Source organism: Vulpes vulpes, chromosome 11 (assembly GCF_048418805.1).
Source record: "Vulpes vulpes isolate BD-2025 chromosome 11, VulVul3, whole genome shotgun sequence".
Classification (NCBI taxonomy): domain Eukaryota; kingdom Metazoa; phylum Chordata; class Mammalia; order Carnivora; family Canidae; genus Vulpes; species Vulpes vulpes.
Window position 1 is genome coordinate 58,556,383 of NC_132790.1, and position 23,669 is coordinate 58,580,051.

The following is a 23,669-nucleotide window of genomic DNA, read 5'->3' on the forward strand; positions in this document are numbered from 1 at the left end:
AGTGTTCTAGAGACTTGGGAATCATCAGTGAACAAAATATACCCCAAATTCCTGCGCTTGTGGAGCTTAACTTCTAATAGGAAGAAAAGAGACACTATAATAAACGTAAGAAGTGAATTGTATAGTATATTGAAGGTATGTAGGGTAAGGGAATTCAGGAATGGGAGAGGGTTAAATTTTAAATAGTTTGTATCTTACAGGGCAAATGGCATTTGAGCAAAGCTCTGCAGGAGGTGAGAGAGTGGGCCATTTGGAGATACCTGGTGAAGAGGATTCCAGGCAGAGGGGACAGGCGGTGCCAAGGCCCTGCGGCAGGAATATGGCTGGTGTGTTGGAGGACCGGCAAGGAATTCAATGTGGCTGGAGCAAAGGGAGAGGGATAATGAGAGGGGACAAGAGTAATGGGGACCACATTCTGCTGGGCCTTCTAAGGGCTTCTACTTTTACACTGGGAGGAATGGGGAGCACTTGGAAGGTTTCAAGCCAAAAAGGGACATGATCCAACTTATATTTTAAAAGAATCACTCTGGGGCACCTGGGTGGCAGAGTTGGTTCAGCATCTAACTCTTTTGATTTCAGCTCAGGTCATGATCTCAGGGTTGTGAGGCTGAGCTTCGCATCAGGTTCTGCACTGGACATGGAGTCTACCTAAAATTCTCTCTCTCCCTCTCCCTCTGTCCCTCCCCACCCCCCTCAAGAAAAAAGAAAAGAATCACTCTGGCTGCAGAAAGAAGTATCGTGGAGGGACAAGGCTTGAAACAGGGAGCTTGGCGAGGAGGCTCTTGTAGGAATCCAAGTGAGGCAGGTGGTGGCTCAGACCTTGGGGGTAGGAGTGGAGGTCATGAGAAGTAGTAGGATGCTGGATATATTCTGATGGGATAGCCAGCAAGAGTTACTGGTGGGGGCTGCTTGAGAAAAACAGAGGAGTCAAGGCTCTGGGTATTTGGCTGGGCCACTGAGGAAGGAGTTCCCAGTAATTGAAATGGGGGAAGGCTGAGGAGGAGCAGCTGCTCTATTCTGGACATATACGTTTGAGATGCCTTCAGGCTGTTGAGGTGAGATGTCAAGTATATGATGGATGCACAAATACAGTTTTGGAGGGAGATGCGGGCTGTATATAAAACTTGGGATATGGTTGAAAACATGTGAAAAATATCCGCCATGCTCTCACAGAATGCTGGTGGGAGTCTGCTCTGAGATCATCTTTCTGGAGGGCTATGTGGCAATATCTCAAATATTAATAAGTACATACCCTTTGGCTAAGCAATTTTAATTCCATGATATTATCTTATTATCTAATCCTGTCATCTTATCTATACGTTACATACAAAAACATGTACAAGGTGAAGTTCATTAGTAGGCACGTGGTTAAATCACTTTATTTCCACATGGTGGGTTGTCTTGCATCTGTTTTAAACACACACACACACACACACGCGCACACACACACACACACACACATTCGAGTCAGCAGAATAGGTTAGTAAATGAAGAAGGAGGCTCCAGGGACTCCCTTTGTGCTAAGAGGTCCGCCTGGAGGAGGAAGCTGGAGAGTGGACGTAAATGTGGCTCAAGCCCTTTGGCCCTTTGTTTCTGGTGCAGGGTTTGAACCATTCATTTCATAGTCTGGAGGCAGAATGGAGGATGGATCCAGCTGATCAGACAGAGAGAGACTGGCAGCAGGCAGAGACACGCGGGTGGGGAAGGGGCACAGAGGAGAGGAAGGAGCAAGGCAAGAGAGGAGGAGGCAGGGCAGCCCCGGTGGCCCAGCTGTTTGGCGTCCCCTTCGGCCCAGGGCGTGATCCTGGAGACCCTGGATCAGGTCCCATGTCGGGCTCCCTGCATGGACCCTGCTTCTTCCTCTGCCTGTGTCCCTGCCTCTCTCTCTCTCTCTCTGTGCCTCTCATGAATAAATAAATAAAATCTTAAAAAAGAAAAAAAAAAAAAGGAGGTGGCTGCAGGACTGTTGAGAAGCCCCGGATGACCAGGACAGAGGAGGGGCCGCCACTGCGGAGGCCCTGAATGGTTGCCGGAGACCTCAGCCTGGACAGAACAAGGGGGCTGAAGCCAGAGGGTAGGAGGGGTCACAGAAAAACGGGAGACTTCTCCTGGGCTGATGCAGACCTCTCCCTGTGACTGACCCAAGGCTATCTGGAGGCAGCACGAGGAGGCCAAAAGTGACAGCAAGAATCCACTCTCCTGTCTCTCCCCAAGACAGGGAAGGAGGCCTGGGAGCCCCCACAAAAGCTGCTCCTGAGACCCCCTGGTTTCAGCTGGCCTACTCCTAATACCTGAAAAATGGAGACTCCCCCAGACTGTTCCACTGCTTTAAGAGAGGAAAGATTTAAAAAGAGGCCTGCCCAGGACTTGTCAATGGCCTCAGGATGTTTGAGCAAATCATTCCTGTGTCCCAGGTACTTGAAGGGTGGACGCTGGGCGTGTCTCTTCGGTCTTCTCATTCTGTGGAGAAGGGGACAGTTGGGGAGAGAGCCAGAGTAGGGTCCTCTCTGAGGACTGGAAAGGTGCTGGAAAGGACAGATGAGACGAGGGAGACAGGCCCACCCAAAAGAAGTGGAAGTGGCCCAGGTCAGTGGCAAACATCCTGGGGCTCATCTCAGGAAGTGGGTTTAGAGAAGACAAGCCTGCTCATCCCAGGAGGAAAAAGCAGGTGCAAGCAGACACCATAGTGTGCCAATGATGACAGTCCATGTGATGTCAAGGGGCTGGCCTGGACAAGCCTGGTTCTTTCTCTCATTTCAGGGGAGATAATTCCTCCCCTGGTTGCACACACAGGCATTTGGGGGTCATTCTGGGCTCCTCTTCTCACTTCCATTATGAATCAGCAGGCTTTGTGAATTCAGGTCTCCAATCAGTTCCTCCCCCCAACCCAAGCTCCTAATCCATCTCTTTTCTAACCTTTGCACTAGTTTCCTAATCCATCACCCTGACACCTCTTGCCTCCTCCCTCCAGTCTGTTCTTTTGAGGCAACCAGAGTGATCTTAGTAGAACACATGCCTCGCTGAAGACCCTTGGTGGCCCTTTACTCAGATTAAAGTTTAAGTTCCCATTTATTTCCACATGGTGGGTTGTCTGTCTTTGGCTCAGGTCATGATCCCAGGATTCTGGGATCGAGTCCCATCTCAGGAGCTGGCGTCTCCCTCTGCCTATGTCTTTGCCTCTCTCTCTGACTCTCTCATGAATAAATAAATATTTTTTTTAAATGTTGCCTACAAACCTGCTTATGATCTGGCCCTCACCTCTCAGCTTCATTCCTCCTGCTCAAACTCTGAAACTCCACTCCTGAACTTCTTTCATTTCTTCCTATATGCACTGCTCTCACCCCATTCTTATACAATGGTTCCCTGTGCCCAGAATGCCCTTTTTCCTCCTCTTATTCCTACTCATTCTCTTCTTTTTCCTTCACTGTTTAAAAAAACTGGAGTGTAGTTTGTATACAGCAAACTACATCCTTTATGGTCCTGTGAGGTTTGACAAATTCATAGAGTTGTGTAACCACCACCACAATAAAGAATAGCTCCTTCACCCCCCAAAATTTCCTCAGGCTCCTTGGGAGCCAACACTAGCTTCCATAACCAGCTCCTGGCAACCACTGATTGGTTTTCTGTTTTGTGTGTTTATTTTGTTTTAAATTGGCTCCATGTATAGCATGGAACCAACATGGGACTTGAACTTATGACCCTGAGATCAATACCTGAGCTGGCACCAAGAGTCTGATGTTTCACAGACTGAGCCCCCAAGGCTCCTCGATGTGTTTTGTGTTTTGCATTTCCAGAATGTCCTTAAAAAATGGAATCATTATGTATATAGCCTTTTGAGAATGGTTTCTTCTACCTGCATAATGCATTTGATACTCATCTCTGCTGTTGTATGTACCAATATTCTGTTTCTTCTTTATTGCTGAGAGCATTTGTTGAACAGATGTACTACAATTTATCCTTTAACCAGTGGTTAGAACATGTGGGTTTTTTCTAGGTTTTGGTGATGATGAATAAAGCCGCCATAAACATTTGGGTACAGGGTTTTGTGTGCACCTAAGTTTTCATTTCCCCTGGGAAAATACCTAGGAGCGGGCCTGCTGTGTGTGTCACCTTCTAAGAAACTGCCAGACCACCGCTTTCCAGCCGGGCTGTGCTTGTTGGTATCCCCATGGCAACGTGACAATTGGGGTTTCTCCACATCGTAACCAGCACTCATTTGGTACATTTATTTAACTTCATGACATTCTACTAAGTGTGTAGTGGTATCGTGCTTGTGGTGTTAATTTCCACTTCCTTGATGACTAATGATGGTGATTAAAAAACAAAACAGGGATCCCCGGGTGGCGCAGCGGTTTGGCGCCTGCCTTTGGCCCGGGGCGCGATCCTGGAGACCCGGGATCGAATCCCACGTCGGGCTCCCGGTGCATGGAGCCTGCTTCTCCCTCTGCCTGTGTCTCTGCCTCTCTCTCTCTCTCTGTGACTATCATAAAAAAAAAACTCTGCCTGGTCTTCACTTGGTCCAAAAAGCCACTGTTCACGCTCCCTCTGTAAGATGATTAAGTTCCTGTGCTTCGTGGCTCCGTGACCACCGACACTTACTTCCAACCTTGGGCTTCACCCACTAGTCCACCACGTTTTCCGATTCCCTCCCCGCTCACAACCCTGGCGTCCGGGTCTAGGTCTGTCGGTCTGTCTGCCTCTCTCACACCCGCACACGAACGAGGGCAGAAGCAGCATTCTACCTCCTTTGCTCTCGCCAGCTCCTAGCGCAGACCTGAAATAGAATCTACACAATGAGGAGTACAGGAGCGGACGACCGCTTCACGAACCCGAGAATGGACGGGCGGAGAAGGGAGCGGCCCGGTTCTGCAAGCCGGCTGCCTGGCGGGGCTGCGGGCCACGCTCCCCGTGCACCACCCCGGCTCGCCGTCACAAGAGACGCGACGCGAGCAGACCGCCACGAGGGCACGAGGGCCCCCGCGGGGAGGCCGAGCGGAAGCGGCCCCGCCGGAAGCGGAAGGGCGGCGAGCAGCTAGCGGCGTCCCGGTTGCCATGGAGACGGGCGGAGCCGAAGCCCCGCAGTCGGGCGAGTCCGGGTCCTGCGCTCTCGGGGGAGCGACCTGGACGCCGACGTCGCCCGTGGCCCGGGTCCGCAGCCCCAGCGAGTCCGCCCGGCTGCCCTCCTTAGCCTACTCCGAGGCCTTCCACTACGGCTTCGGGAGCCGGGCCCGCCGCGTGGGGCCCCCGACGCTCCAGCCGCTCCCGGAGCCGCACTTGCTGCGTCTGCGCCCCACCTCGCTGCGCACCCAGGACATCTCGCACCTGCTCACCGGCGTCTTCCGCAACTTGTACACGAACGAGGTGGTCGGCGAGGACCTGAGCGCGAGCTTGATCAAGGCCCGCGGCAGCGAGGATGCGCGCCACGAGGAATTCGTGGACGAGCTGCAGCGGGTAAGGCGGCCCCGGAGCCCCGCGCGCTCCCCGCAGGTGCTCCCCAGGGTCCGCGGACAGCGTGGTGGAGCCGGAGCGCACCCCCAGAGAGGCCGGCCCCCGCAGGACTCAGCGGCTCCACGAGTGCCGGCACGTGCCGGGAGCCAGGCCCTGGGGGTGCCGCTAGGAAAGCGCGAAGTCCAGGTCGCAGTGTGTTCGACAGTCTGGCGGACGGGCGCTCTGTTCGCACGTTTATATAAACACACGTAGAAGGCACCTCCTAGTCTGTGGCACCTACCCGCCCTCAGTTCTCTCCGTGCATACACACATATATTGCATATGTAAATAAAAGGACTGGGGCAGATAGCTAAAGTTATTGTTCCCTGGAGACGGATGATAAAGCTAAAAGTCACCCCTTCTGGGGTGCCTGTCTTTGTATCACAAACCACAATCGTAACCGAGGCATTTATGCCCAGATTTGAGGAAGCATGCCCAGTCTCTGGAAGGCAACTGCTTCCTCATCTGTGCAAGGAGGAAGGCAGCTGACTTGGATGCTCTCTGCTCAGTCCGACTGCTGTCCACACTGCTGAGGAATCCCTTAAAGGGAGTCTCAGGTGAGCACTTTCTAGCAGCTGTGGTAAACTTAAGGGGACTGACAGCTGGAGGCTGTTCATTACACTCCCTGCTGCTAGGTAGGTAGTAAGGCCTTCCTTGGAAGGGCATCTGGGTGGTGCGTCTCTGTCTACCAGGGGTGGTATGCTAACTTGTGTTTGCTATTTCAGAGTTTGGGTGGCAGCTGTGAAGGCAGGAGGCAGAGTTTCAGGCTTGGCTCTGCTCCTGACTTTACTATGAGACCTTTAAGCCATTTCCCTCTGTGGGTTTCAGTTTTCACAGTTAGGTTGGACCATCTGGTTGGACCAGATGGTCTCCATAGTTCTGTGACTGTTCTTCTGTGCTTCACAGGAAGCCTGATGCTCGGGGATGGGGGAGGGTTGAGTAAAACTGTGATCTCATCATATTTCTGTGCATTTTATGGTCTACCTGCCAGATTCGGGAGGTCTATAAGCAGCGACTGGATGAAGTTGAAATGTTGGAGAGACATATCATTCAGGCCCGTGCCCGGGCTCTTGCAGAGAAAGAACGGATCATGCAACAGGCCAAAGTGCATGTCCTTGAGAATTTCATCACGGTGCCTCCAGGTATGTATAAAGAACTTCCAACATGCCCTTCACCTGATTCCCCAGCTGTTAATATATTACAATGTTTGCTCCATTGTCCACTCTCTAGTCTTTTTCTGAGATTTGGAGATCAAATTGCAGATGTGATGTGATGTTTAATTACCACAAAACAGTCTAACATTGCATGTCTCCAAAACAGGGACTCTCTACTGTGTAACCAGCATACAACCCCTCAAGCCTAAAAATCAGCATCTGTGCAACATTAACCTACAATTCACAGGTCCTGTTCAGATTTAAGTAGCTGTCCTATAGTGGCTGTTTCTCTTCTCTGGTCCAGGACTCTGTCTAGGAAGTCATGTTGCATTTGATTGTCAAGACCCATTTTTTGAGTCTTTAGTTTGGAAGAATTCCTTTATCTTTTCTTGTCTTTCATGTTCTTTAAAAAAATGTCTTGTCTGGGGCACCAGGGTGGTTCCGCCAGTTAACCATCTGACTCTTTATTTTGGTTCAGGTCATGATCTCAGGGTTGTGGGATAGAGCCATGTGTCGGGCTCTCTGCTGGGCATGGAGCCTGCTTAAGAGCCCGTCTCTCTCTGCCCCTCCTCTTTCTCTCAACCTCTTTAAAAAATTTCGTTCTTGAGTACACTTGACGCGCATATTACATTAGTTTCATGTGTACAACTTAGTGATTTGATGAGTTTAGACATTATGCTATGCTTACCACCTCATTATCACAGTGTCATTGACAGCATTCCTTATGCTGTGCCTTTTATTCCTGTGACTTTACATTCCATAATGGTCTTTCATGTTATTGACAGGTGTGCTTTTCTCCCTCAATTTTTTCTTAAAAGATTTTATTTATTTACTCATGAGAGACACATAGAGGCAGAGACATAGGCAGAGGGAGAAGCAGGCTGCCTATGGGGAGCCCAATGTGGGACTTGATCCCAGGATCCTGGCATCACAACCTGATCCAAAGGCAGATGCTCAGCCACTGAGCCACTCAGGAATCCCTCCCCCAATTTTTTTTACTGTGTTAAAATACTCAGAAAATTTACCATCCTACCTATACTTAAGTGTACAGATCAGTGGTATTAAGTACATGCATAATATCATATGAACATCTTTACCCTCCATCTCTGGGCCTCTTTTCATTTTGCAAAACGAAAACTCTGTACCCATTAAACAATAATTTCCCTTTCCCCTTACCCAGCCCCTGGCAATCACCATTCTGCTTTCTCTCTGTCCAATTTAGACTACTCTAAGTACCTCATAGAAGTAGAGTCATATAGTATTTGTCTTTGTGACTGGCTTATTTCTTTTTTTTTTTTTAATTTTGTTTATTTATTCATGAGGGGGGGCGCACAGACACAGGCAGAGGGAGAAGCAGGCTCCATGCAGGGAACCCAATGACGTGGAACTCGATCCCAGGACTCCAGGATCACACCCCGGGCTGGAGGCGGCGCTAAACCGCTGAGCCACCCAGGGCTGCCCGTGGCTTATTTCACTTAACATGATGTCCTCAGGGTTCACCCATGTTGTAGCATGTGTCAAAATTTCCTTCCTTTTTACGACTAAGTAGTATTCTGTTGTATTTACCACATTTTGCTTATCCAATCCATTGGTGGCCGCTTGGGTTGCTTCCACAGTTTGGCTATCATGAATAATGCTGCTCTGACCAAGAGTGTACAGTTATCTCTTTGAGACCCTGCTTTCAATTCTTTTGGGTGTATACCCAAAAGGGGAATTGCTGGGTTATATAGTAGTTCTATTTTTAATTTTTTGAGGAACCACTATACTGCTTGCCACAGTGGCTGTAACATTTTCACATGCCCACCAACATTGCACCAGGATTTCCATTTCTCCATATCCTTGCCAACACTTGTTATTTTCTGTTTTGTTTTGTTTTTTTTTTTTTTTTGATAGTGGCTATTCTAGTGAGTGTGAGATGGTATTTTACTGTAGTTTTGATTTGCACTTCCCTGCTAATTAGTGATGTTGAGCATCTTTTCACATACTTATGGCCATTTGTATATATTCTTTGGAGACATGTCCTTTCAAACCCATTTTTAAATCATTTTTGGAATTTTTGCCTGTGCCTTGGTATCATATCCAAGAAATCATTGTCAAATCCAATGCCGTGAAGCTTTGGCCCTATATTTTCTTCTAAGAGTTTTATTGTTTTAGGTCTTTGAACTGAAGTATAATTAACCCTCAGTGTTATATTATCTTCAGGTGTATAATGTAATGATTCAACAATTTTAGTGCTCATCACCATAAGTGTACCCCTCTTTTTTTTTTTTTTAAGAAATTGAGTGTGTTCTGTTTGCAGTAAATATATTTTTGTGCTTAATGGAACTAGCTTCTACAAATTCTTAAAGGATCTTAATGTACAAGATGTTCCAGAACAGCCAAGACCCATATTTTGTGTTTAGTAAAAGCAAATGGTGTTAAGCTCCAGGGTGAAGAACACTCTCAATTACAAAACTGGAAAGCCACCTACATGTCCTGCTGGCAGACTAGCAGCTACCTCTCCATTTGCGTCATCAAAGATAATTATGCTAAAGCTGGACTCAACCTCTCCCTACTGACTTCATTTCTTTACACATCCTGGCTCATTAACCTTGTGGCAGGTAAATTAGGCAGTGATCTCCCTGTGTTCTCCAAGCCATGAGGAAAGGGAGTAGAGCCAGAGGAAAGTCAGGAGAGAACACTTGCCTCTGCACTAGAGCTTACTGCTCTATTATACAGATGGAACCAAGGCTCCATAAGTTTCGCTGCCTTGTTCAAGGTCACTCAGCTAGTAAGAAGTGGAGACCTTTTAGTCAAAATGGAATTTATACTCTTGGGGTGGCTGATACACTATCCAAATAAGGAGAGATATAGGTTTGAGTTTTTTGGGTAGGGAAGGATATACTTAACCTTAGAGTGTCTTCAGTAGTTCTCACCTTGGGGCAGCGCTATCCACCTAGTGGGCATGCAGAAATATTTGGAAGCATCTCTGGTGTTCCAGTGAAGGGGGAAGGTTTGCTTCTGGCTTTTCGTACACCACAGGTCAGGGAGGCTAAGACATGCTGCAGCACTTAAGACAATTGCACACAATGAAATACTTATCTCAAGATGCAAATAGTTTCCTATTGAGTAACACTATAGGTGCCTCATTAAGTCCATGAGCTAGAAGTGGTGAAATTACTTTAACTCCCTTTGGCATGAAGTCAGACTAGGTGATGCAGTGACTCACAGTTAAGTGTACTCTTAATCCCCTTCATTTCACTCATCCCCCCACCCACTTCCCATTTGGCAACCACCAGTTTGTTCTCTGTATTTAAGAGTCACTTTTTATTTGTCTTTTTTTCTTTGTTCATTTATTTTGTTTCTGAAATTCCACATGAGTGAAATCAAATGCTTATTGTAGCATTATTTACAACAGCCAAGATATGAAAGGGCCCAAATGTCCATCAATAGATGGATGGATAAAGAGGTACCTAAATACAGTGGAATATCACTCAGCCATAAAAAGCATGGATCTTGCCATTTGCAGCAACCTGGATAGACCTAGAGAGTATAATGCTAAGGGCAGTAAATCAGAGAAAGAGAAAGGCAAAGGTCTTTGACTCATTTTGATATGACATTTTATATGGTGTTAGATAAAAGTCCAACTTCTTTCTTTTGCTTGAGGATATCCATTTCCCCTAGCATCATTTGATGAAAAGACTGTTCTTTCCTCATTGAATGCTCTTGGCATCCTTGTCAAAAATTATTTGACTGGTGGTGTCTGGGTGGCTCAGTGGGCTAAGCATCTGCCTTCAGCTCAGGTCATGATCTCAGGGTCCTGGAATCCAGCCTCACCTCAGGCTTCCTGCTCAGTGGGGAGTCTGGTTCTCCTCTGCTCCTCCCCCTGCCGGCCCCCTAGCTTGTGCTCTTTCTTAAAGATTTTAAAGATCTTAAAATCTCTTAAAGATTTATTTATTTGATAGAGTGTGTGTACAAGCAGGGGGAGTGGGAGAGAGAGAGAGAGAAGCAGGCACCCCACTAAGCAGGGAGCCTGACTCCCAGGCTGGATCCCAGGACCCTGGGATCAAAGGCAGATGCTTAACCACTGGGCCGCACCCAGGTGCCCCTAAATAAAATCTTAAAAAAAAAAAGCCTTCTAATCCATGAGCATAGAATATGTTTCCATTTATTTTTATCATCTTTAATTTCTTTCAGCAGTGTTTTGTACTTTTCATTGTAAAGGTCTTTCACCTTTTTAGTTAACTTTTTAAGTATTTTATTCTTTTTGATGCTATTTTAAATGGAATTGTTTCCATAATTTCCTTTCCAGATTGTTTATTGTTAATGAATAGAAATGCAACTGAGTTTTGCATGTTGACTTAGTGTCCTGCTATTTTGTGGATTCATTTATTCTAATAGGGTTTTTTTTTTGTGTGGGACCTTTAGAGTTTTCTGCATATAAGATCATATCATCTGCAAACACATAATTTTACTTCTTCCTTTCCAATTTGGATTCCTTTTTCTTTCTTGACTAATTGCATTAGTTCAAACCTCCAACGTTGTGCTGACTAGAAATGGTAGAAGCAGACACCTTGCCTCATTCCTGGATCTTAGGGGGAAAAGCTTTTAGTCTTTTACCATTGAGAATGATGTTTGCTATTGGTTCTCCATCTGTGGCTTTTATTATGTTGAAGTAGTTTCCTCTGAGTCCTAGCTTTTTTAGTGTTTTTTATCATGAAAGGGTGTTGAATTTTGTTTAATGTTATTTCTGCATCAGTTCAGATGATCATATGATTTTCTCCTTTATTCCATTAATGTGATGTATCACACTGATCAGTTTTCTTTCTTTTTTTTTTTTTTGATCAGTTTTCATATGTTGAACTACCCTTGTATTCCAAGAGTAGCTCTCACTTGGTCATGGTGTCTAATCCATTCAATAAGCTGCTACTAGATTCAGTTTGGTAGTATTTTGTTGAGAATTTTTGCACTGAGGTTCATAAGAGATATTGATCTGTAGTTTTTTGGTAGTGTCTCTGTCTGGCTTTGGTAGCAGGGTAATGCTGGCCTTATAGAATGAGGTAGTAAGTGTTCCCTCCTACTCCATTTTTTTAAACTTAAGAAGAATTGGTACTAATTCTTTAAGTGTTTGGTAGAATTCACCAGTAAAACCATCAGGTCCAGGACATTGTTTTGTGGGGTGGGGGAGACTTTTGATTACTGATTCAATCTCCTTACTAGTTATAGGTCAATTCAGATTTTCTATTTCTCTGGGATTTTTGTCTTTGTAGGTTTCGTATTTGTAGCATTTCTCCATTTTATCTGTTTTCCAATTTGTTGATGTAGAATTGTTCCTAATACTCTCTTAGAATCCTTTTTATTTCTGTGGAATTGGTAGTAACATCACCACTTTCATGTTTGATTTTAATTTATCTGGGTCTTCTCTTTCTCTTAGTTGATCAGTTTTGTTGATTTTTCTGAAGAACTAACTTTTAGGTTCATTGATTTTCTCTGTTTTTTTTTTTTTCTGTTCTCTATTTTCTAATCTTTGTTGTTTCTTTAATAGCTTTGGGTTGAGTTCTTCTAGTTCCTTAAGTTCTAAAGTCTATTGATTTAAGATCTTTCTTGTTTTCAAATGTATTCATAGCTATAAGTTTTCTCATTTCTCAAAGAAATACTTACTTTCTCTAAGTATTTGTTAATTCCATAGTGATTTCTTCTTTGATCCATTGGTTGTTTAAAAGTGTATTGTTTAATTTCCACTATTTAGTGAATTTTCCAGTTTCCTCTTGTTACTGAATTCTGACATTGTTGTCAGAGAAGATACTTTGTATGATATCTGTCCTTTAAAATCTACTGAGACTCAATTTGTGGCCTTACATATGATCTGGGAAATGTCCCATGTGCACTGGAGAAGAAAGTTAAGCTGCTTTTGTTTAGGATTTATGCCTGTGTCTGTTAGATGCAATTGGTCTATTGTGTTTTTCAGGTCCTCTGTTTCCTTACTTATCTTCTGTCTGGTTTTTCTATTCATTATTGTAAAAGGGATACTGAAGTCTCCAATTGGTATTGTAGAACTAATTCTCCCCTCAGTTCTGTCAATTTTTGCTTCATTATTTTGATGACCTGTCACTAAGTGTCTAAATGTTTATAATGATTACATCTCCTTGTATTGAACCTCTTATTAATATATAATATCCTTCTTTGTGTCTTGGAACCTTTTGATTTTAAAGCCTATTTTGTTTGATATTAGAATAGCTACTCCTTTTGGTGTTTTTGCATGGAATACTATCAGTTACTTTTTGGTTACTATTTGGAATATCTTTTTTCATCATTTCACTTACACTCTATTTGTGTCTTGGATCTAAAGTGAGTCAATTATAGGCAGCATATAGTTGGATTGTGTCTTTTTAGCCATTCTTCCAATCTGTCATTTGATTGAGAAGTTTAATCTATTTACACTTTAAAGTAATTACTTTGATAAGGAGGGACTTCTGTCAGTTTTTTCTATATGCCTTATAGATCTTTTATCTCTTATTTCCTGCATTGCTGTCTTCCTTTGTATTGAGTGAGTTTGTGTGTGTGTGTGTGTGTGAAATGTTTAAGTTCCTTTTTAATTTCTTTTGTGTATATTCTATGGCTGGTTTCTTTGTGGTTACAAAGAAACCAGCCATAGTTTGTGATAGGGATTACATTTAGCAACCTAAAGTTATAACACTCTAATTTGAATTTATACCAGCTTAACATACAAAAACTCTGCTTCTTTACATCTCCATCCCCACCCTGTTATGTTAGGTTGTCGATGTCATAAAATTAGCTGTGACAGAATTACATCTTTATATGTTGTGTGCCTAGATATATAAACTAACAATTCTTTTAAATGCCTTTGTTTCTTTAAATTATGTAGAAAACAAGACTTGGAGTTATAAACTGAAGTTACTATAATACTAGCATTTAGGCTAGTACTTTTTTTTTTTTTCTTTAAATGATGGTCTCTTAAATCTTGTAGAAAACTTTCATGATTTCCCATGGATTTACCTTTTTTGAGATCTTCATTTCTCCATACAGCTTCAAGTTATTGTCTAGCTTCCTTTCATTTCACTTTGCAGTACTCCCTTCAGCATTTCTTGCAGGCAGGTCTAGTGGTAACAGACACCCTCAGCTTTGCTTAACTGGGAGTGTCTTAATTTCCTCCTTACTTTTAAAGGACAGTTTTACTGGATATAGGATTCTTGATTGACAGTTTTCTTCTTCTAGCATTTTGAATACATTGGCCCACTGCTTTCTGATCTCCAAAGTTCTTAGAAATCTGTTGGCATCCTTGTTGAGGGTCCCTTGTACTGATAAGTGACTTCTTTCTTGCTGTGGTCAAGATTCCCTCAATGTGTCTGTTAGAAGTTTGATCGTAATGTGTTTCTGCGTGAGTCTCTGAGTTCCTCTTACAGTTCATTGAGCTGCTTGGATAGTCATACTCATGTATTTTATCCAGGTTGGAAAGTCTTTAGCCATTATTTCACAGTGTTCTCTGTGTCCCTTTCTGTGTCCTCCTCTGGGACTCCCACGTGTGTGTGTTGGTCTGTTTAATGGGATCCCATGGATCATCTAGCTCTGTTCACTTTTCTCCCATCTTTCTTGTTGCTATTCCTCAGACTCAATCACTTCCATTGTCCTATTTTGATTTTTCTACCTGCTCACATCTGACCTTGAACCCTCTGTGATAGTGAATATTTTGTTTACATTTTGTTCATCTATGGTTTCTTGACTTTGGCCACATCTTCCTTTGGTTCTGTGAGCATTTTTAAGACTGCTGTTTCATGGTCTTCAACGAGTGTATCTGTAATGAGGTCTTTCCCAGGGACAGTTTCGGTTGGTTGATTTCATTTGAGAGGGCTGCACTTTCTTTTTTCTTTGCATGTCTTATGATTTTTTTAAAGTAGACTCTATACCCGATTGCACCCTGAAATCAAGAGTCACATGCTATTGACTGAGTCACCCAGGCACCCCTCTTGTGATTTTTTTTTATTGAAAACCGGGTATTTGAATCCAATAATGTGTGAACTCAAGAAATCAGATTCTCCCCTTCTTGCCATTTTTGTTTATTGTTTTTGTTTTATTTTATTTTTATTTTTTATTATTTTTTGTATTTTTTTATTGGAGTTCGATTTGCCAACATATAGTATAACACCCAGTGCTCATCCTGTCAAGTGCCCCCCCTCAGTGCTCGTTATTGTTTTTGTTTTAATTGTAGGCTGTCTGTGCTGAGAGTCAGCATGAGCTGTAAACTTAAGGTCTTCTCAGGTAATTTCTGAGCCTTTCCCTGGGCACGTGCAGTCATGTTCTGACTTTCCCCACATCTGCAGTTGCTTTTGAATGTCCTGATCTTTAATATCTGGCTCCTGAAAGGGAGAAAAGGAAGGTGAATGACAGGAAAAAGGCACCAGCCCTTTATTTATTTATTTTTTTTAATTTTTATTTATTTATGATAGTCACACACACACACACACAGAGAGAGAGAGAGAGAGGCAGAGACACAGGCAGAGGGAGAAGGAGGCTCCATGCACCGGGAGCCCGACGTGGGATTCGATTCCTGGTCCCCAGGATCGCGCCCTGGGCCAAAGGCAGGCGTCAAACCGCTGCGCCACCCAGGGATCCCCGGCACCAGCCCTTTAAATTGCCTAGAAGTCACTTCTGCTGCAGGGAGAGGGGCTTGCAGCAGTGGAGGCGGGACCACAGCAATGGCTTCTGGCTTCTTTGTCTACACCTCTGTGATCAGAAGAAGTAATATGTAATCAGAGTGTGGATCCCCGGCATTTGGACAATGGAGTCCTTTTTGCTCACCCAGGCTTCCACAAACTGGGTGCAGGTTGCACTAGGAACGTATACACAGATGCTTGCCATAGGAGTGGCATGGTGGCTGGGTAGCTGCTACTCTGCTAAGAGTTGAAGTTAATTGCAGTTTACCTCTAAGTCTTCCCCAGAAGTTACCAGCCTTCCCTAGGCTCTAGGGTTCCAAAATAGTTACTTAGAGTGCTTCTGCCAGTGCAGTTGTGGGGAGAGGATTTCTGGTGCTTCTTACTCCATGTCATCACAGAATCCTCCCTTGATGGTTTCTGGATGGCCTTTCATTCCATAGGATGGCTCTTGTGTTTCCTTGTGACAGGACTCAGACTCATTCTGGGCAGCAATACCACAGAAGTTGAGGGGCCCTCTTCTCACTGCCGCAGTCACAGGTGATATTAACCTGGATCACCTGGTCAAGTTGGCATCTGCTGGGGTTTTTCTACATTAAATTCTCCAAATTAAGTTACAACTGATTAGTATTCATGGAGAAATGTCCTCAGATTTCACCGATTCTCCTTCCTCCTCAAGTTCTATCACCACCAGCATTCACTGGAAAGCCTTTTCTCAGTCAGCCACTTCCATGGCAACACTTTCTTTGATCAATTTATTTGTTAAAGAAATTGGGTTGTTTTTCCAGTAGAGTTATCTGTAGTCTGGATTTTGCTGATTTCAGCATTGTGATGTCATTTAACCTGTTCTCCTGGTTCCTGCATTTCCTGCAATTCAGTAATTAGTTCTAGAGACTTCATGAGGTTCAGGTTGTTCTTTGGTGGGGAAAGGGGTAAGACTATTTCATAGGTTGTGCTGAGTGCTGTCTTCAGGAGGTACATGATGTCTGATGTCTCTCCCTCTGTGATGCTCTCCCTTTGCCCAGATCTATTATTTCATTAGGGGTTGTAAATTACAACAAAATGTTAATGGTACTGGGACACTTCTATAAAGAGAAACTTTTCAGCTACTACTATGATTATTCCAAGGTATGAATGGGCTAGATTAATTCTTTCCCCTTATTTGCCAGTTTTTAAAATAACAAGTTGGTTCCCCTAGGATCTTCCAGTTGTGACTAAAGAGATTTGTTGGTTGATTTTTTTATTTTTATTTTTAGATTTTATTTATTTACTGTGTCAGAGAGAGAGAGCACAGGCAGGAGGAGCAGCAGAGGGAGAGGGAGAGGCAGGTTCCCTGCTGAGCATGGAGCCCGATATGGGGCTCGATCCCAGGACCCTGGGATCATGACCTGAGCTGAAGGCAGATGCTTAACTGACTGAGCTACTCAGGTACCCTGTTGGTTGATTTTTAGTATCATTATGAACTCATGGATTTCATAACTACAGTTATATTTATTATCTTTTTAATGCTCAAATTTTCCCATCTTTGGCCAGTTGGAGCCTTTTTAAGCTCCCTCCTAACTCTTTTGAAACAATAGCAATTGTCTTTGATAACTTCCTTATTTTCTGGAATGGTCCAATATTCCATGTTTTTCTTATTGCCCCAGACCTGGAATCAGCCATTTCTCCAAGAAGGCCTGGTTCCTTTTATTTGTCCCCAGAGACTTTGGTCTAACCTCTTGTATCCCTGAAAGTCATCATTTTCCAGTTCAAAAGGCAGAAGGGACTGTGCTTTTAGGGTTGAGAGACCCAGCATATCTATGGCCCTGAGGAAGGGAGAAGTGGAAGTGTTAGTGGCTTAGGAAGGCGTTATACTAATGAGGTCCTACGAGGGACCAGGTGTTGTATAAGATGATTTGTATAGGCTATCCCATTGAGCCCTTCCAATGACCCTGGGAGGTAGGTTTTCTCTCCATTTTATACCTGTGGGGACTAAACTGAGAGAAAGGATCAAATAACTTCCCTAAATTCACACAACTCAGAAGGACTCCAGATTTGAACTTGAGTGAGTCTGCTGTCAGAGCCTGTCTTTCCTCTATCAGGAGCAGGAAGAAGGATTGTTGACCAGAATAGGCACAGTGTCATGCAGGTGTCAACGATGTGGCTCTGGGTGTGGCCCTGGGTGTGAGGACCAAAACTCGGTCAGGCTTGTCACCTCTGAGGCTCAGCCCGGCAGATAGTGAACATTCCGTGTGTATTCCGTATCTTCTCTTCCCCAGCCTCCACAGCAGAGTCCTGTAACTGCCAGGACTCCTCCCTCCATTGTGGATTTGGCAGAGATTGTTGAAACAGATTCCCAGGAGGTTGCCTGCTATCCCCTCAGTCCCGGGAGTCCAATACTGTTCTTGTTGTGGGTAGGATTCTTTCGGCCAGAGATCAAGGGGGATGAAATCATTGTTTGGTTGTTTTTAAATGAAAGTAAAGCAAAAGACTGAGAACTGAGAATCAAACCTCAGTCAGGAGAGTTTTTTCAATGACCTTCATTATATTTTTTTACCCAAGATAATATTGTTACAACCAGACATTATCTGTCCTGGTTTATCAGTCTTCTGCTGGTGATGTTTTTCTCTTTTATTTCAAAAGTAGCAGAAGTAGAGATCTTGATCCAGTTCCACGGATATCCCTCTGGTTCCTGCTTCTGGTTGGGGTGGGGGGGGGGGAGGGGGCAAAATGACCCAAGAAAGTTTTTTTACCTTAGATGATTGATGGTGATTATATTTCTCTGAAACTTTTCTTATTTGTGACAAATGTCACAAGGTGGAAAACATGTAAATTCTCCAGACAGAGGGGGAAAGATGAGAACATCTTGTGCTTTAATTCCCTTCTGTTGCTGATAAATTGTCCACATTATCTCTTGGGGAATGGAACAAAGCCACGCACAGGAACATAGGGTCATTGCAGGAAGCTACTCTTCCTGGGTGGAGAAGGATGGTCACAGGCCCATGCAAGGTGTTCCAAGGCTCACCTGGTACATAGTCCAGACCAGACATGGAGAGAGACTTTCCAAAGAGCTGATACACAAACTTCCCCTGCTTCTGCAGCCATGACACCTAACTCCCCAGAGCCTGGGGGAGGATAGTGGAGAAAATGGTATCAGAAGAGAGAGGATACATCTTCCTACATGGCTCCTGCCCTTTGTGTGGAAGTTTTATCTTTTAATATTTCAAATAGGACATCCCCAAAGTCCTTGGGAACTGGGCTGGAACAGAACTTGGTATTCTTGCCACCCCCTGTTAAGGTCTCTGTATTGCAAAGGAGAAGCCAGGCATTTCCCAGAATGCAACTTTTCCCAATAGGTCCATGTTAGGTCACTCATGAAAAGCTCTTGGTGAGCTTTGGAAGGGGAAGTCACTATTCAGAAGCATTAGTGGGCAGATGACTAAGCAGCTTTGAGTTTCAAAGCAGCTTCCAGATAACTTTTTCTTTTTTTTAACACTTTGTGTGTGTGTGTGTTTAAGATTTTATTAATTTATTTGAGAGGCAGTGAGAGAGCATGAGTGGGGTGAGGGGCAGAGGGAGAAGACTCCTTGCTGAGCAGGGAGCCCAGTGTGGGACTCAATCTTGGGACTCTGGGATCATGACCTGAGCTGAAGGCAGACACTTAGCCAATCGAGCCACCCAGGCTCCCCTCCAGATAACTTCTTGAAAAGCCCCTGCCTCAGTGCTGCTGGCTGAAGTTGGTACCAATAGTTTCCCTGACCTTCAGTCTCTCATTCCATAATCCTCTGCATTCAGCCCCTTTATATATGATACAGAGAGAGTGATTTGTTTTCTTCCCTGAACCCTGACTATAACAGTAACTAAGGCAAACCCTGAAATTCCTAAATTAATATATATTATGGGAGAAACATATATTCTTCACCTTCCTCATCTACACTCTTGGTTATAGGGAACCTCCAAAGGGCAAGGCCATTTACCGGCACCATTTTGGTTAAGAGGGCAAACAGCAAAGTTCGAAAACTTCAGCACTTTCCATTCATCTTATTTATTCTTTAATGTTTATCAGTGTATTAATATATATGTTTTTTAGAAAATCAAATAGTTTGAAAAGCTTCTAATGAAATATAAAAAGCCTCCACCCATGCATATCACTATGAATTTGTCCAAACTCATAGATCTACAACACCAAGAGTGAACTGTAATGTAAATTACAGACTTTGTATGATAATGATGTGTCAGTGTGGGCTCCATCTGTTCCACTCTAGTTGGGCATGTGGATGGTGGGGGAGGCCATACATGTGTGAGGGCAGGAGGTATGTGGGACGTCTCTGTTCCACTCAATTTTGCTATGAACCTAAAACTACTCTAAAAAAATGAAGTCTATTGGGAAAAAAAAATGTTCCATGTCACCTCTTCCAAGCTTAGTCCACCTGCCAGAGGTGGCCATTTTTATCTCTTTGATTCTTCTGGATACCCTGAATAATATGTTTCTGCTACTTTTTATTGGCTCATCAGCTGTGGATATTAATGACTGACTTCTCCCTCTATTCAGTGAGATTTTCACTCTCATGCATCAGTGGGTCTGCTGCGGGTTGGCTGATCTAGCTGGGCTTGGCTCGCTAAGCCAGCTTTAAGCTGAACTTGGCTCCTTGGTACAAGTTGGGCTCAAGTCTGCTTCACATGGATTCTTACTGGAGTCCAGGCTGAAGAGGCAGGAGCTCTTCTCAGGGACAAGGGAGCTCTTCTCGTGATAATGGCAAAGGCACAAGAGACAGGCTCAGCTGTGCAAATCCCTGCCAACATCTCATTGGTCAAAGCACATCACATGGCCAAAGTCAAAGGTGAAGAAGTGCACTCTGTCTCTAATAGTAGGAACTGCAAAGTCATATGGCAAAGGGTATGGATACGGAGAAGGGTGAAGGATTTATTTAATCTACCTTACTTTCCTTAATTATATTTTATCAATAGACCTCTCCTTGAATCACGCAATATTTTAGCTCAAACAATACCACAGCACAGCCTCGCGTAATGGTTGGCCTCTCTTAAGTGCCTGGTAAACATTTGCTGATTAATTTCTGAAATCTCAAAATTACCACACGGTTCTCAGAAAGAATTCTGTGAGATGATTTAGATTTGGAGAATGAAAAAGTTTGGGGTGCAGGTCCTGTACGCTAGTCTGGCTTAAAACACCTTTGCTTTTGTTTTTGTGGGTTTTTTTTTTAAGATTTTATGTATTTATTAATGAGAGACACAGAGAAAGAGGCAGAGACATAGGCAGAGGGAGAAGCTGGCTCCCCACAGGGAGCCCAATGTGGGACTTGATCCCAGGACCCTGGGATCATGACCTGAGCCAAAGGCAGATGCTCAACCACTGAGCCAGCCAGGTACTCCAAAACACCTTTGTCCTTTTTCCCTTCTATGTAGTGAAGTCTATCTTCAGATGGTGTGTGGACAGTGAGTTGCTACAGAAACATCATTTGATCTCTCCAGACGATTACTACAGTGACACGGTGCCATTTTGCTCTGCACCTAAAGGTAAGGCTTCTTTGCTCTGCTAGGGGCTCTGCTCTCATTCGAGGGAAGTTCTTTAGTAGCACAACCGCACTGGCCACCTTTCCTGCCATTTCTTCATTGATTCTTTTCCTGCCTTTTGTTTAATTTCGATAGTGACTATTGGGAGGGTCAGCTCTAAGCATGCCACTTCCTCTCTGGCTCCCTAACACCTGCAAGACAAAATTCTCAACTCCTCAATGTGGAATTTGCGCCCTTGTCAGCTGCTCAACACCAAGAGATACGAAAATGTTTAGAAAAGTAGTTGAATGAACCAAGAGAGGGAGGGACAGAAGACAGATAAGTGATTAGAAGTTCCTGCTGGAGTGAGACCATGGACCATGTGATTTTTCTATACCCCATGTAGGAAAAGAGCACCTTTATATTCTTTGAATATGGTGGACAGACTTGGTAGGGAGGCAGAGAAGGATGTGTATGTGTGTGTGATGTCGGGCCAATTTCCTGTGATGTGGGAGGCAAGATCTTCTGAGAGTGAGTAGGGTGGGAGCTGGGTTGTGGGTTTAAACAAGGACATGGACTTTTGGGAGAGTCAGTGTACAGATAGAAAGAAGTTGCTCCGTGGGTCCTGATGGCCACATATCAGGATGGCCCAGTGATGCTAGATTTCAAAGATGAGCTCTCTGGCCACCCTAGTCAGTGGGACTCTGGTGATCTCTGAGGCTTTGGAGCTGAGCTTTGGGGTGGGAAGACTGAGATCCAGAGAATTGAGGGTGCTAATGAGAACAGAGTTCCATTGACAGCCTGAGCCTTGTAGAGAAGGCAGGCCAGAGAGAGGGAGCAGAAGTAAGTGTCATGTGAACTAAACCACTTAATGTTAAGTGAGTCGGAAATTCACTGTCTTACGCAGATAAGTAAGGATAGAGTTAACATGTATCAAAGGTTTACCAGGTATTATACTGGTACCAGTTTTATTGTGCCCTTGCTAACAAGTGTTCTTTAACCTTTTGGGGATGATCTTACAGGGGTAAAAAGCTGGTACAAACTTTGATTCCTCAGGTGAGCTTTTTGAACAGCAAGTTCACGTATGGGCTATATGTACATACAAGAGAGAAAGAGAGATTGAAAGACTCCTCGCGTTCTTTGACCATGCTTGACAATCAATCAAACACTTCTGCATTCTAGTCCTAAGTCTCGAGTACACAGAATACGTTCCAGGAGTAATTTATATACTCAACAGGCAATTGTATCTAGTATAGTAAATGGGAAAGTTGAGGAAAAAGTATCTAGCTAACTGTGGCTTTGGTGGGTTTATGTAGTCGCCTTAGAAATGTCCCCATCGTCAGTGGGAGCGCAGTTTGATTCCTTGGTGCCACAGGTGTCTCCATCCCTGGATATTCCAAACTCACATTCAGTTGTGAGAAGCATTCCGTCCCGAAGAAGCACCTGACCAAGAAGCTCAAGGCTTCCAGTGAGGAGATGCTCACTAAGGTTAAAGATGAGTTAAACTACACCGTGGACAGCCGGACAGGGGACTTGTCCCTAAAGGGCAAACGCAAGACTGTCAAGGTTGGTGCGATGACCTGTGTGCAGGGGTGTGTGTGGCCAGAGGGCACAGGGACATGATGAGGGGAAGGCAAGCCAGTGTGACACAGGATGTCCTGGATCCACAGGCGAATAGGGAGGAGAGTTTGCATTGATGATGGGTGGGTCATGCGGTCGGCACACGTGGTCCCCCAGCCTGTTCGTGGACTCAGTTTCTTGTGTATTTAAAAAAAAAGGCAGGTCCATCCAAGAATGCAAAGTGGATGAGCCACTTACACGTGCCCCAAAGAGAACTGGAGCGACTTCTGCTTGTCAGGATGGAGAGTCGGAACCGCTTCCTAAAAAACCCTCGGTTTTTCCCTCCTAATACTCCCCATGGAGGCAAGTCTCTTCTCTTTCCCCCAAAGAAGCCAGTGCTGACAGGAGACTTCCCGAGTGGAGATCTGGAGGAGAGGTGGGTCTTTTCCAGAAAGTCAGACCTGTGGAAGTAAACCCAGAAGGTCCTAGGTCTGCTCTGGGTTATAGAGGATCCTAGACTTTTGGGGGAGGGTGGGGGGCAGGATATCAGTATCAGAACAGAGCAGGGCTTCAGGGCTCCCCAGAGGCCTGGGTTTGTGTTCCTCTGACCTGCCAGAGCCCCTGTGCTTACATCTGACTGGTCTTGGTCTGTAACCACGTGCTTTTCCATTGCCCTCATACGGCTTGGAATACGAACCTAAAAATAAAAATACTTAAAATTTGATTAATTACAAATAATAAATTAAAATTGTGATTTTTCTCTCACAGCACCCCTTTGGCTTATTTCATTAACTGTCCTTGTGAAGAGAATGAATGGCTTCATGGGTTCATGGTTTCAGGGGACTTAAAACTACTCACATGTATTAAAGAATGTCTTTTTATCAAGAAAAATTAGACAGACATTTGCAAAGAAACACAGCACCTATATTGAAAACCCAGTTAGGATATTTGTGTGGAAGCTTCCAGAGTGGAAGCTTCCTGTGTGCATATTGAAAACGAAACACACAGCTGCACATATCTTCACAAAGATTCTGTCCTACAGGAAAATTATTTTGTAACCTGCTTTAACAACAGGAACAAAACCCAATACATGACATATTGTGAATAGCTTTGACAGTTTGGGTGTCTTTGTTTTGCACAAATCACGCAAATGAAACTGACAGCCTTTCTCCCCTCATTTGCCCTTCCACAGTTGTGTGGATACTCCCGTGTTTCTGGCTAAACCATCAATCGGATTTTTCACGGATTATGAAATTGGGCCAGTTTATGAGGTAAAAAATCTTATTTCTCTCTAGCACCCCACCCCTTCATCAGCTTCCTTATGTTTTAA

At 44.3% G+C, this 23,669-nt stretch overlaps 1 protein-coding gene across 24 annotated transcripts in view; it reads left to right on the forward strand.

Annotated features, from left to right (window-relative positions):
• The first annotated feature begins 4,640 nt into the window (after window positions 1-4,640).
• Window positions 4,641-23,669, forward strand: part of DLEC1 (DLEC1 cilia and flagella associated protein) — a 77,077-nt gene continuing 58,048 nt past the window's right edge. For 16 of the 24 annotated variants that reach the window (XR_011995221.1, XR_011995222.1, XM_026001012.2 and 13 more), the window contains exons 1-6: window positions 4,641-5,451; window positions 6,479-6,629; window positions 20,693-20,803; window positions 22,155-22,345; window positions 22,558-22,775; window positions 23,532-23,610. Coding sequence is in view for 21 of the 24 variants with exons in the window: in XM_026001012.2 (XP_025856797.2) it covers window positions 5,053-5,451; window positions 6,479-6,629; window positions 20,693-20,803; window positions 22,155-22,345; window positions 22,558-22,775; window positions 23,532-23,610 (1,149 nt within the window). In the remaining 3 variants the exon portion in view is untranslated. The remainder of the gene's footprint in view (window positions 5,452-6,478; window positions 6,630-20,692; window positions 20,804-22,154; window positions 22,346-22,557; window positions 22,776-23,531; window positions 23,611-23,669) is intronic. The other 8 variants (XM_072726465.1, XM_072726468.1, XM_026001015.2 and 5 more) reach the window with 2 other exon arrangements.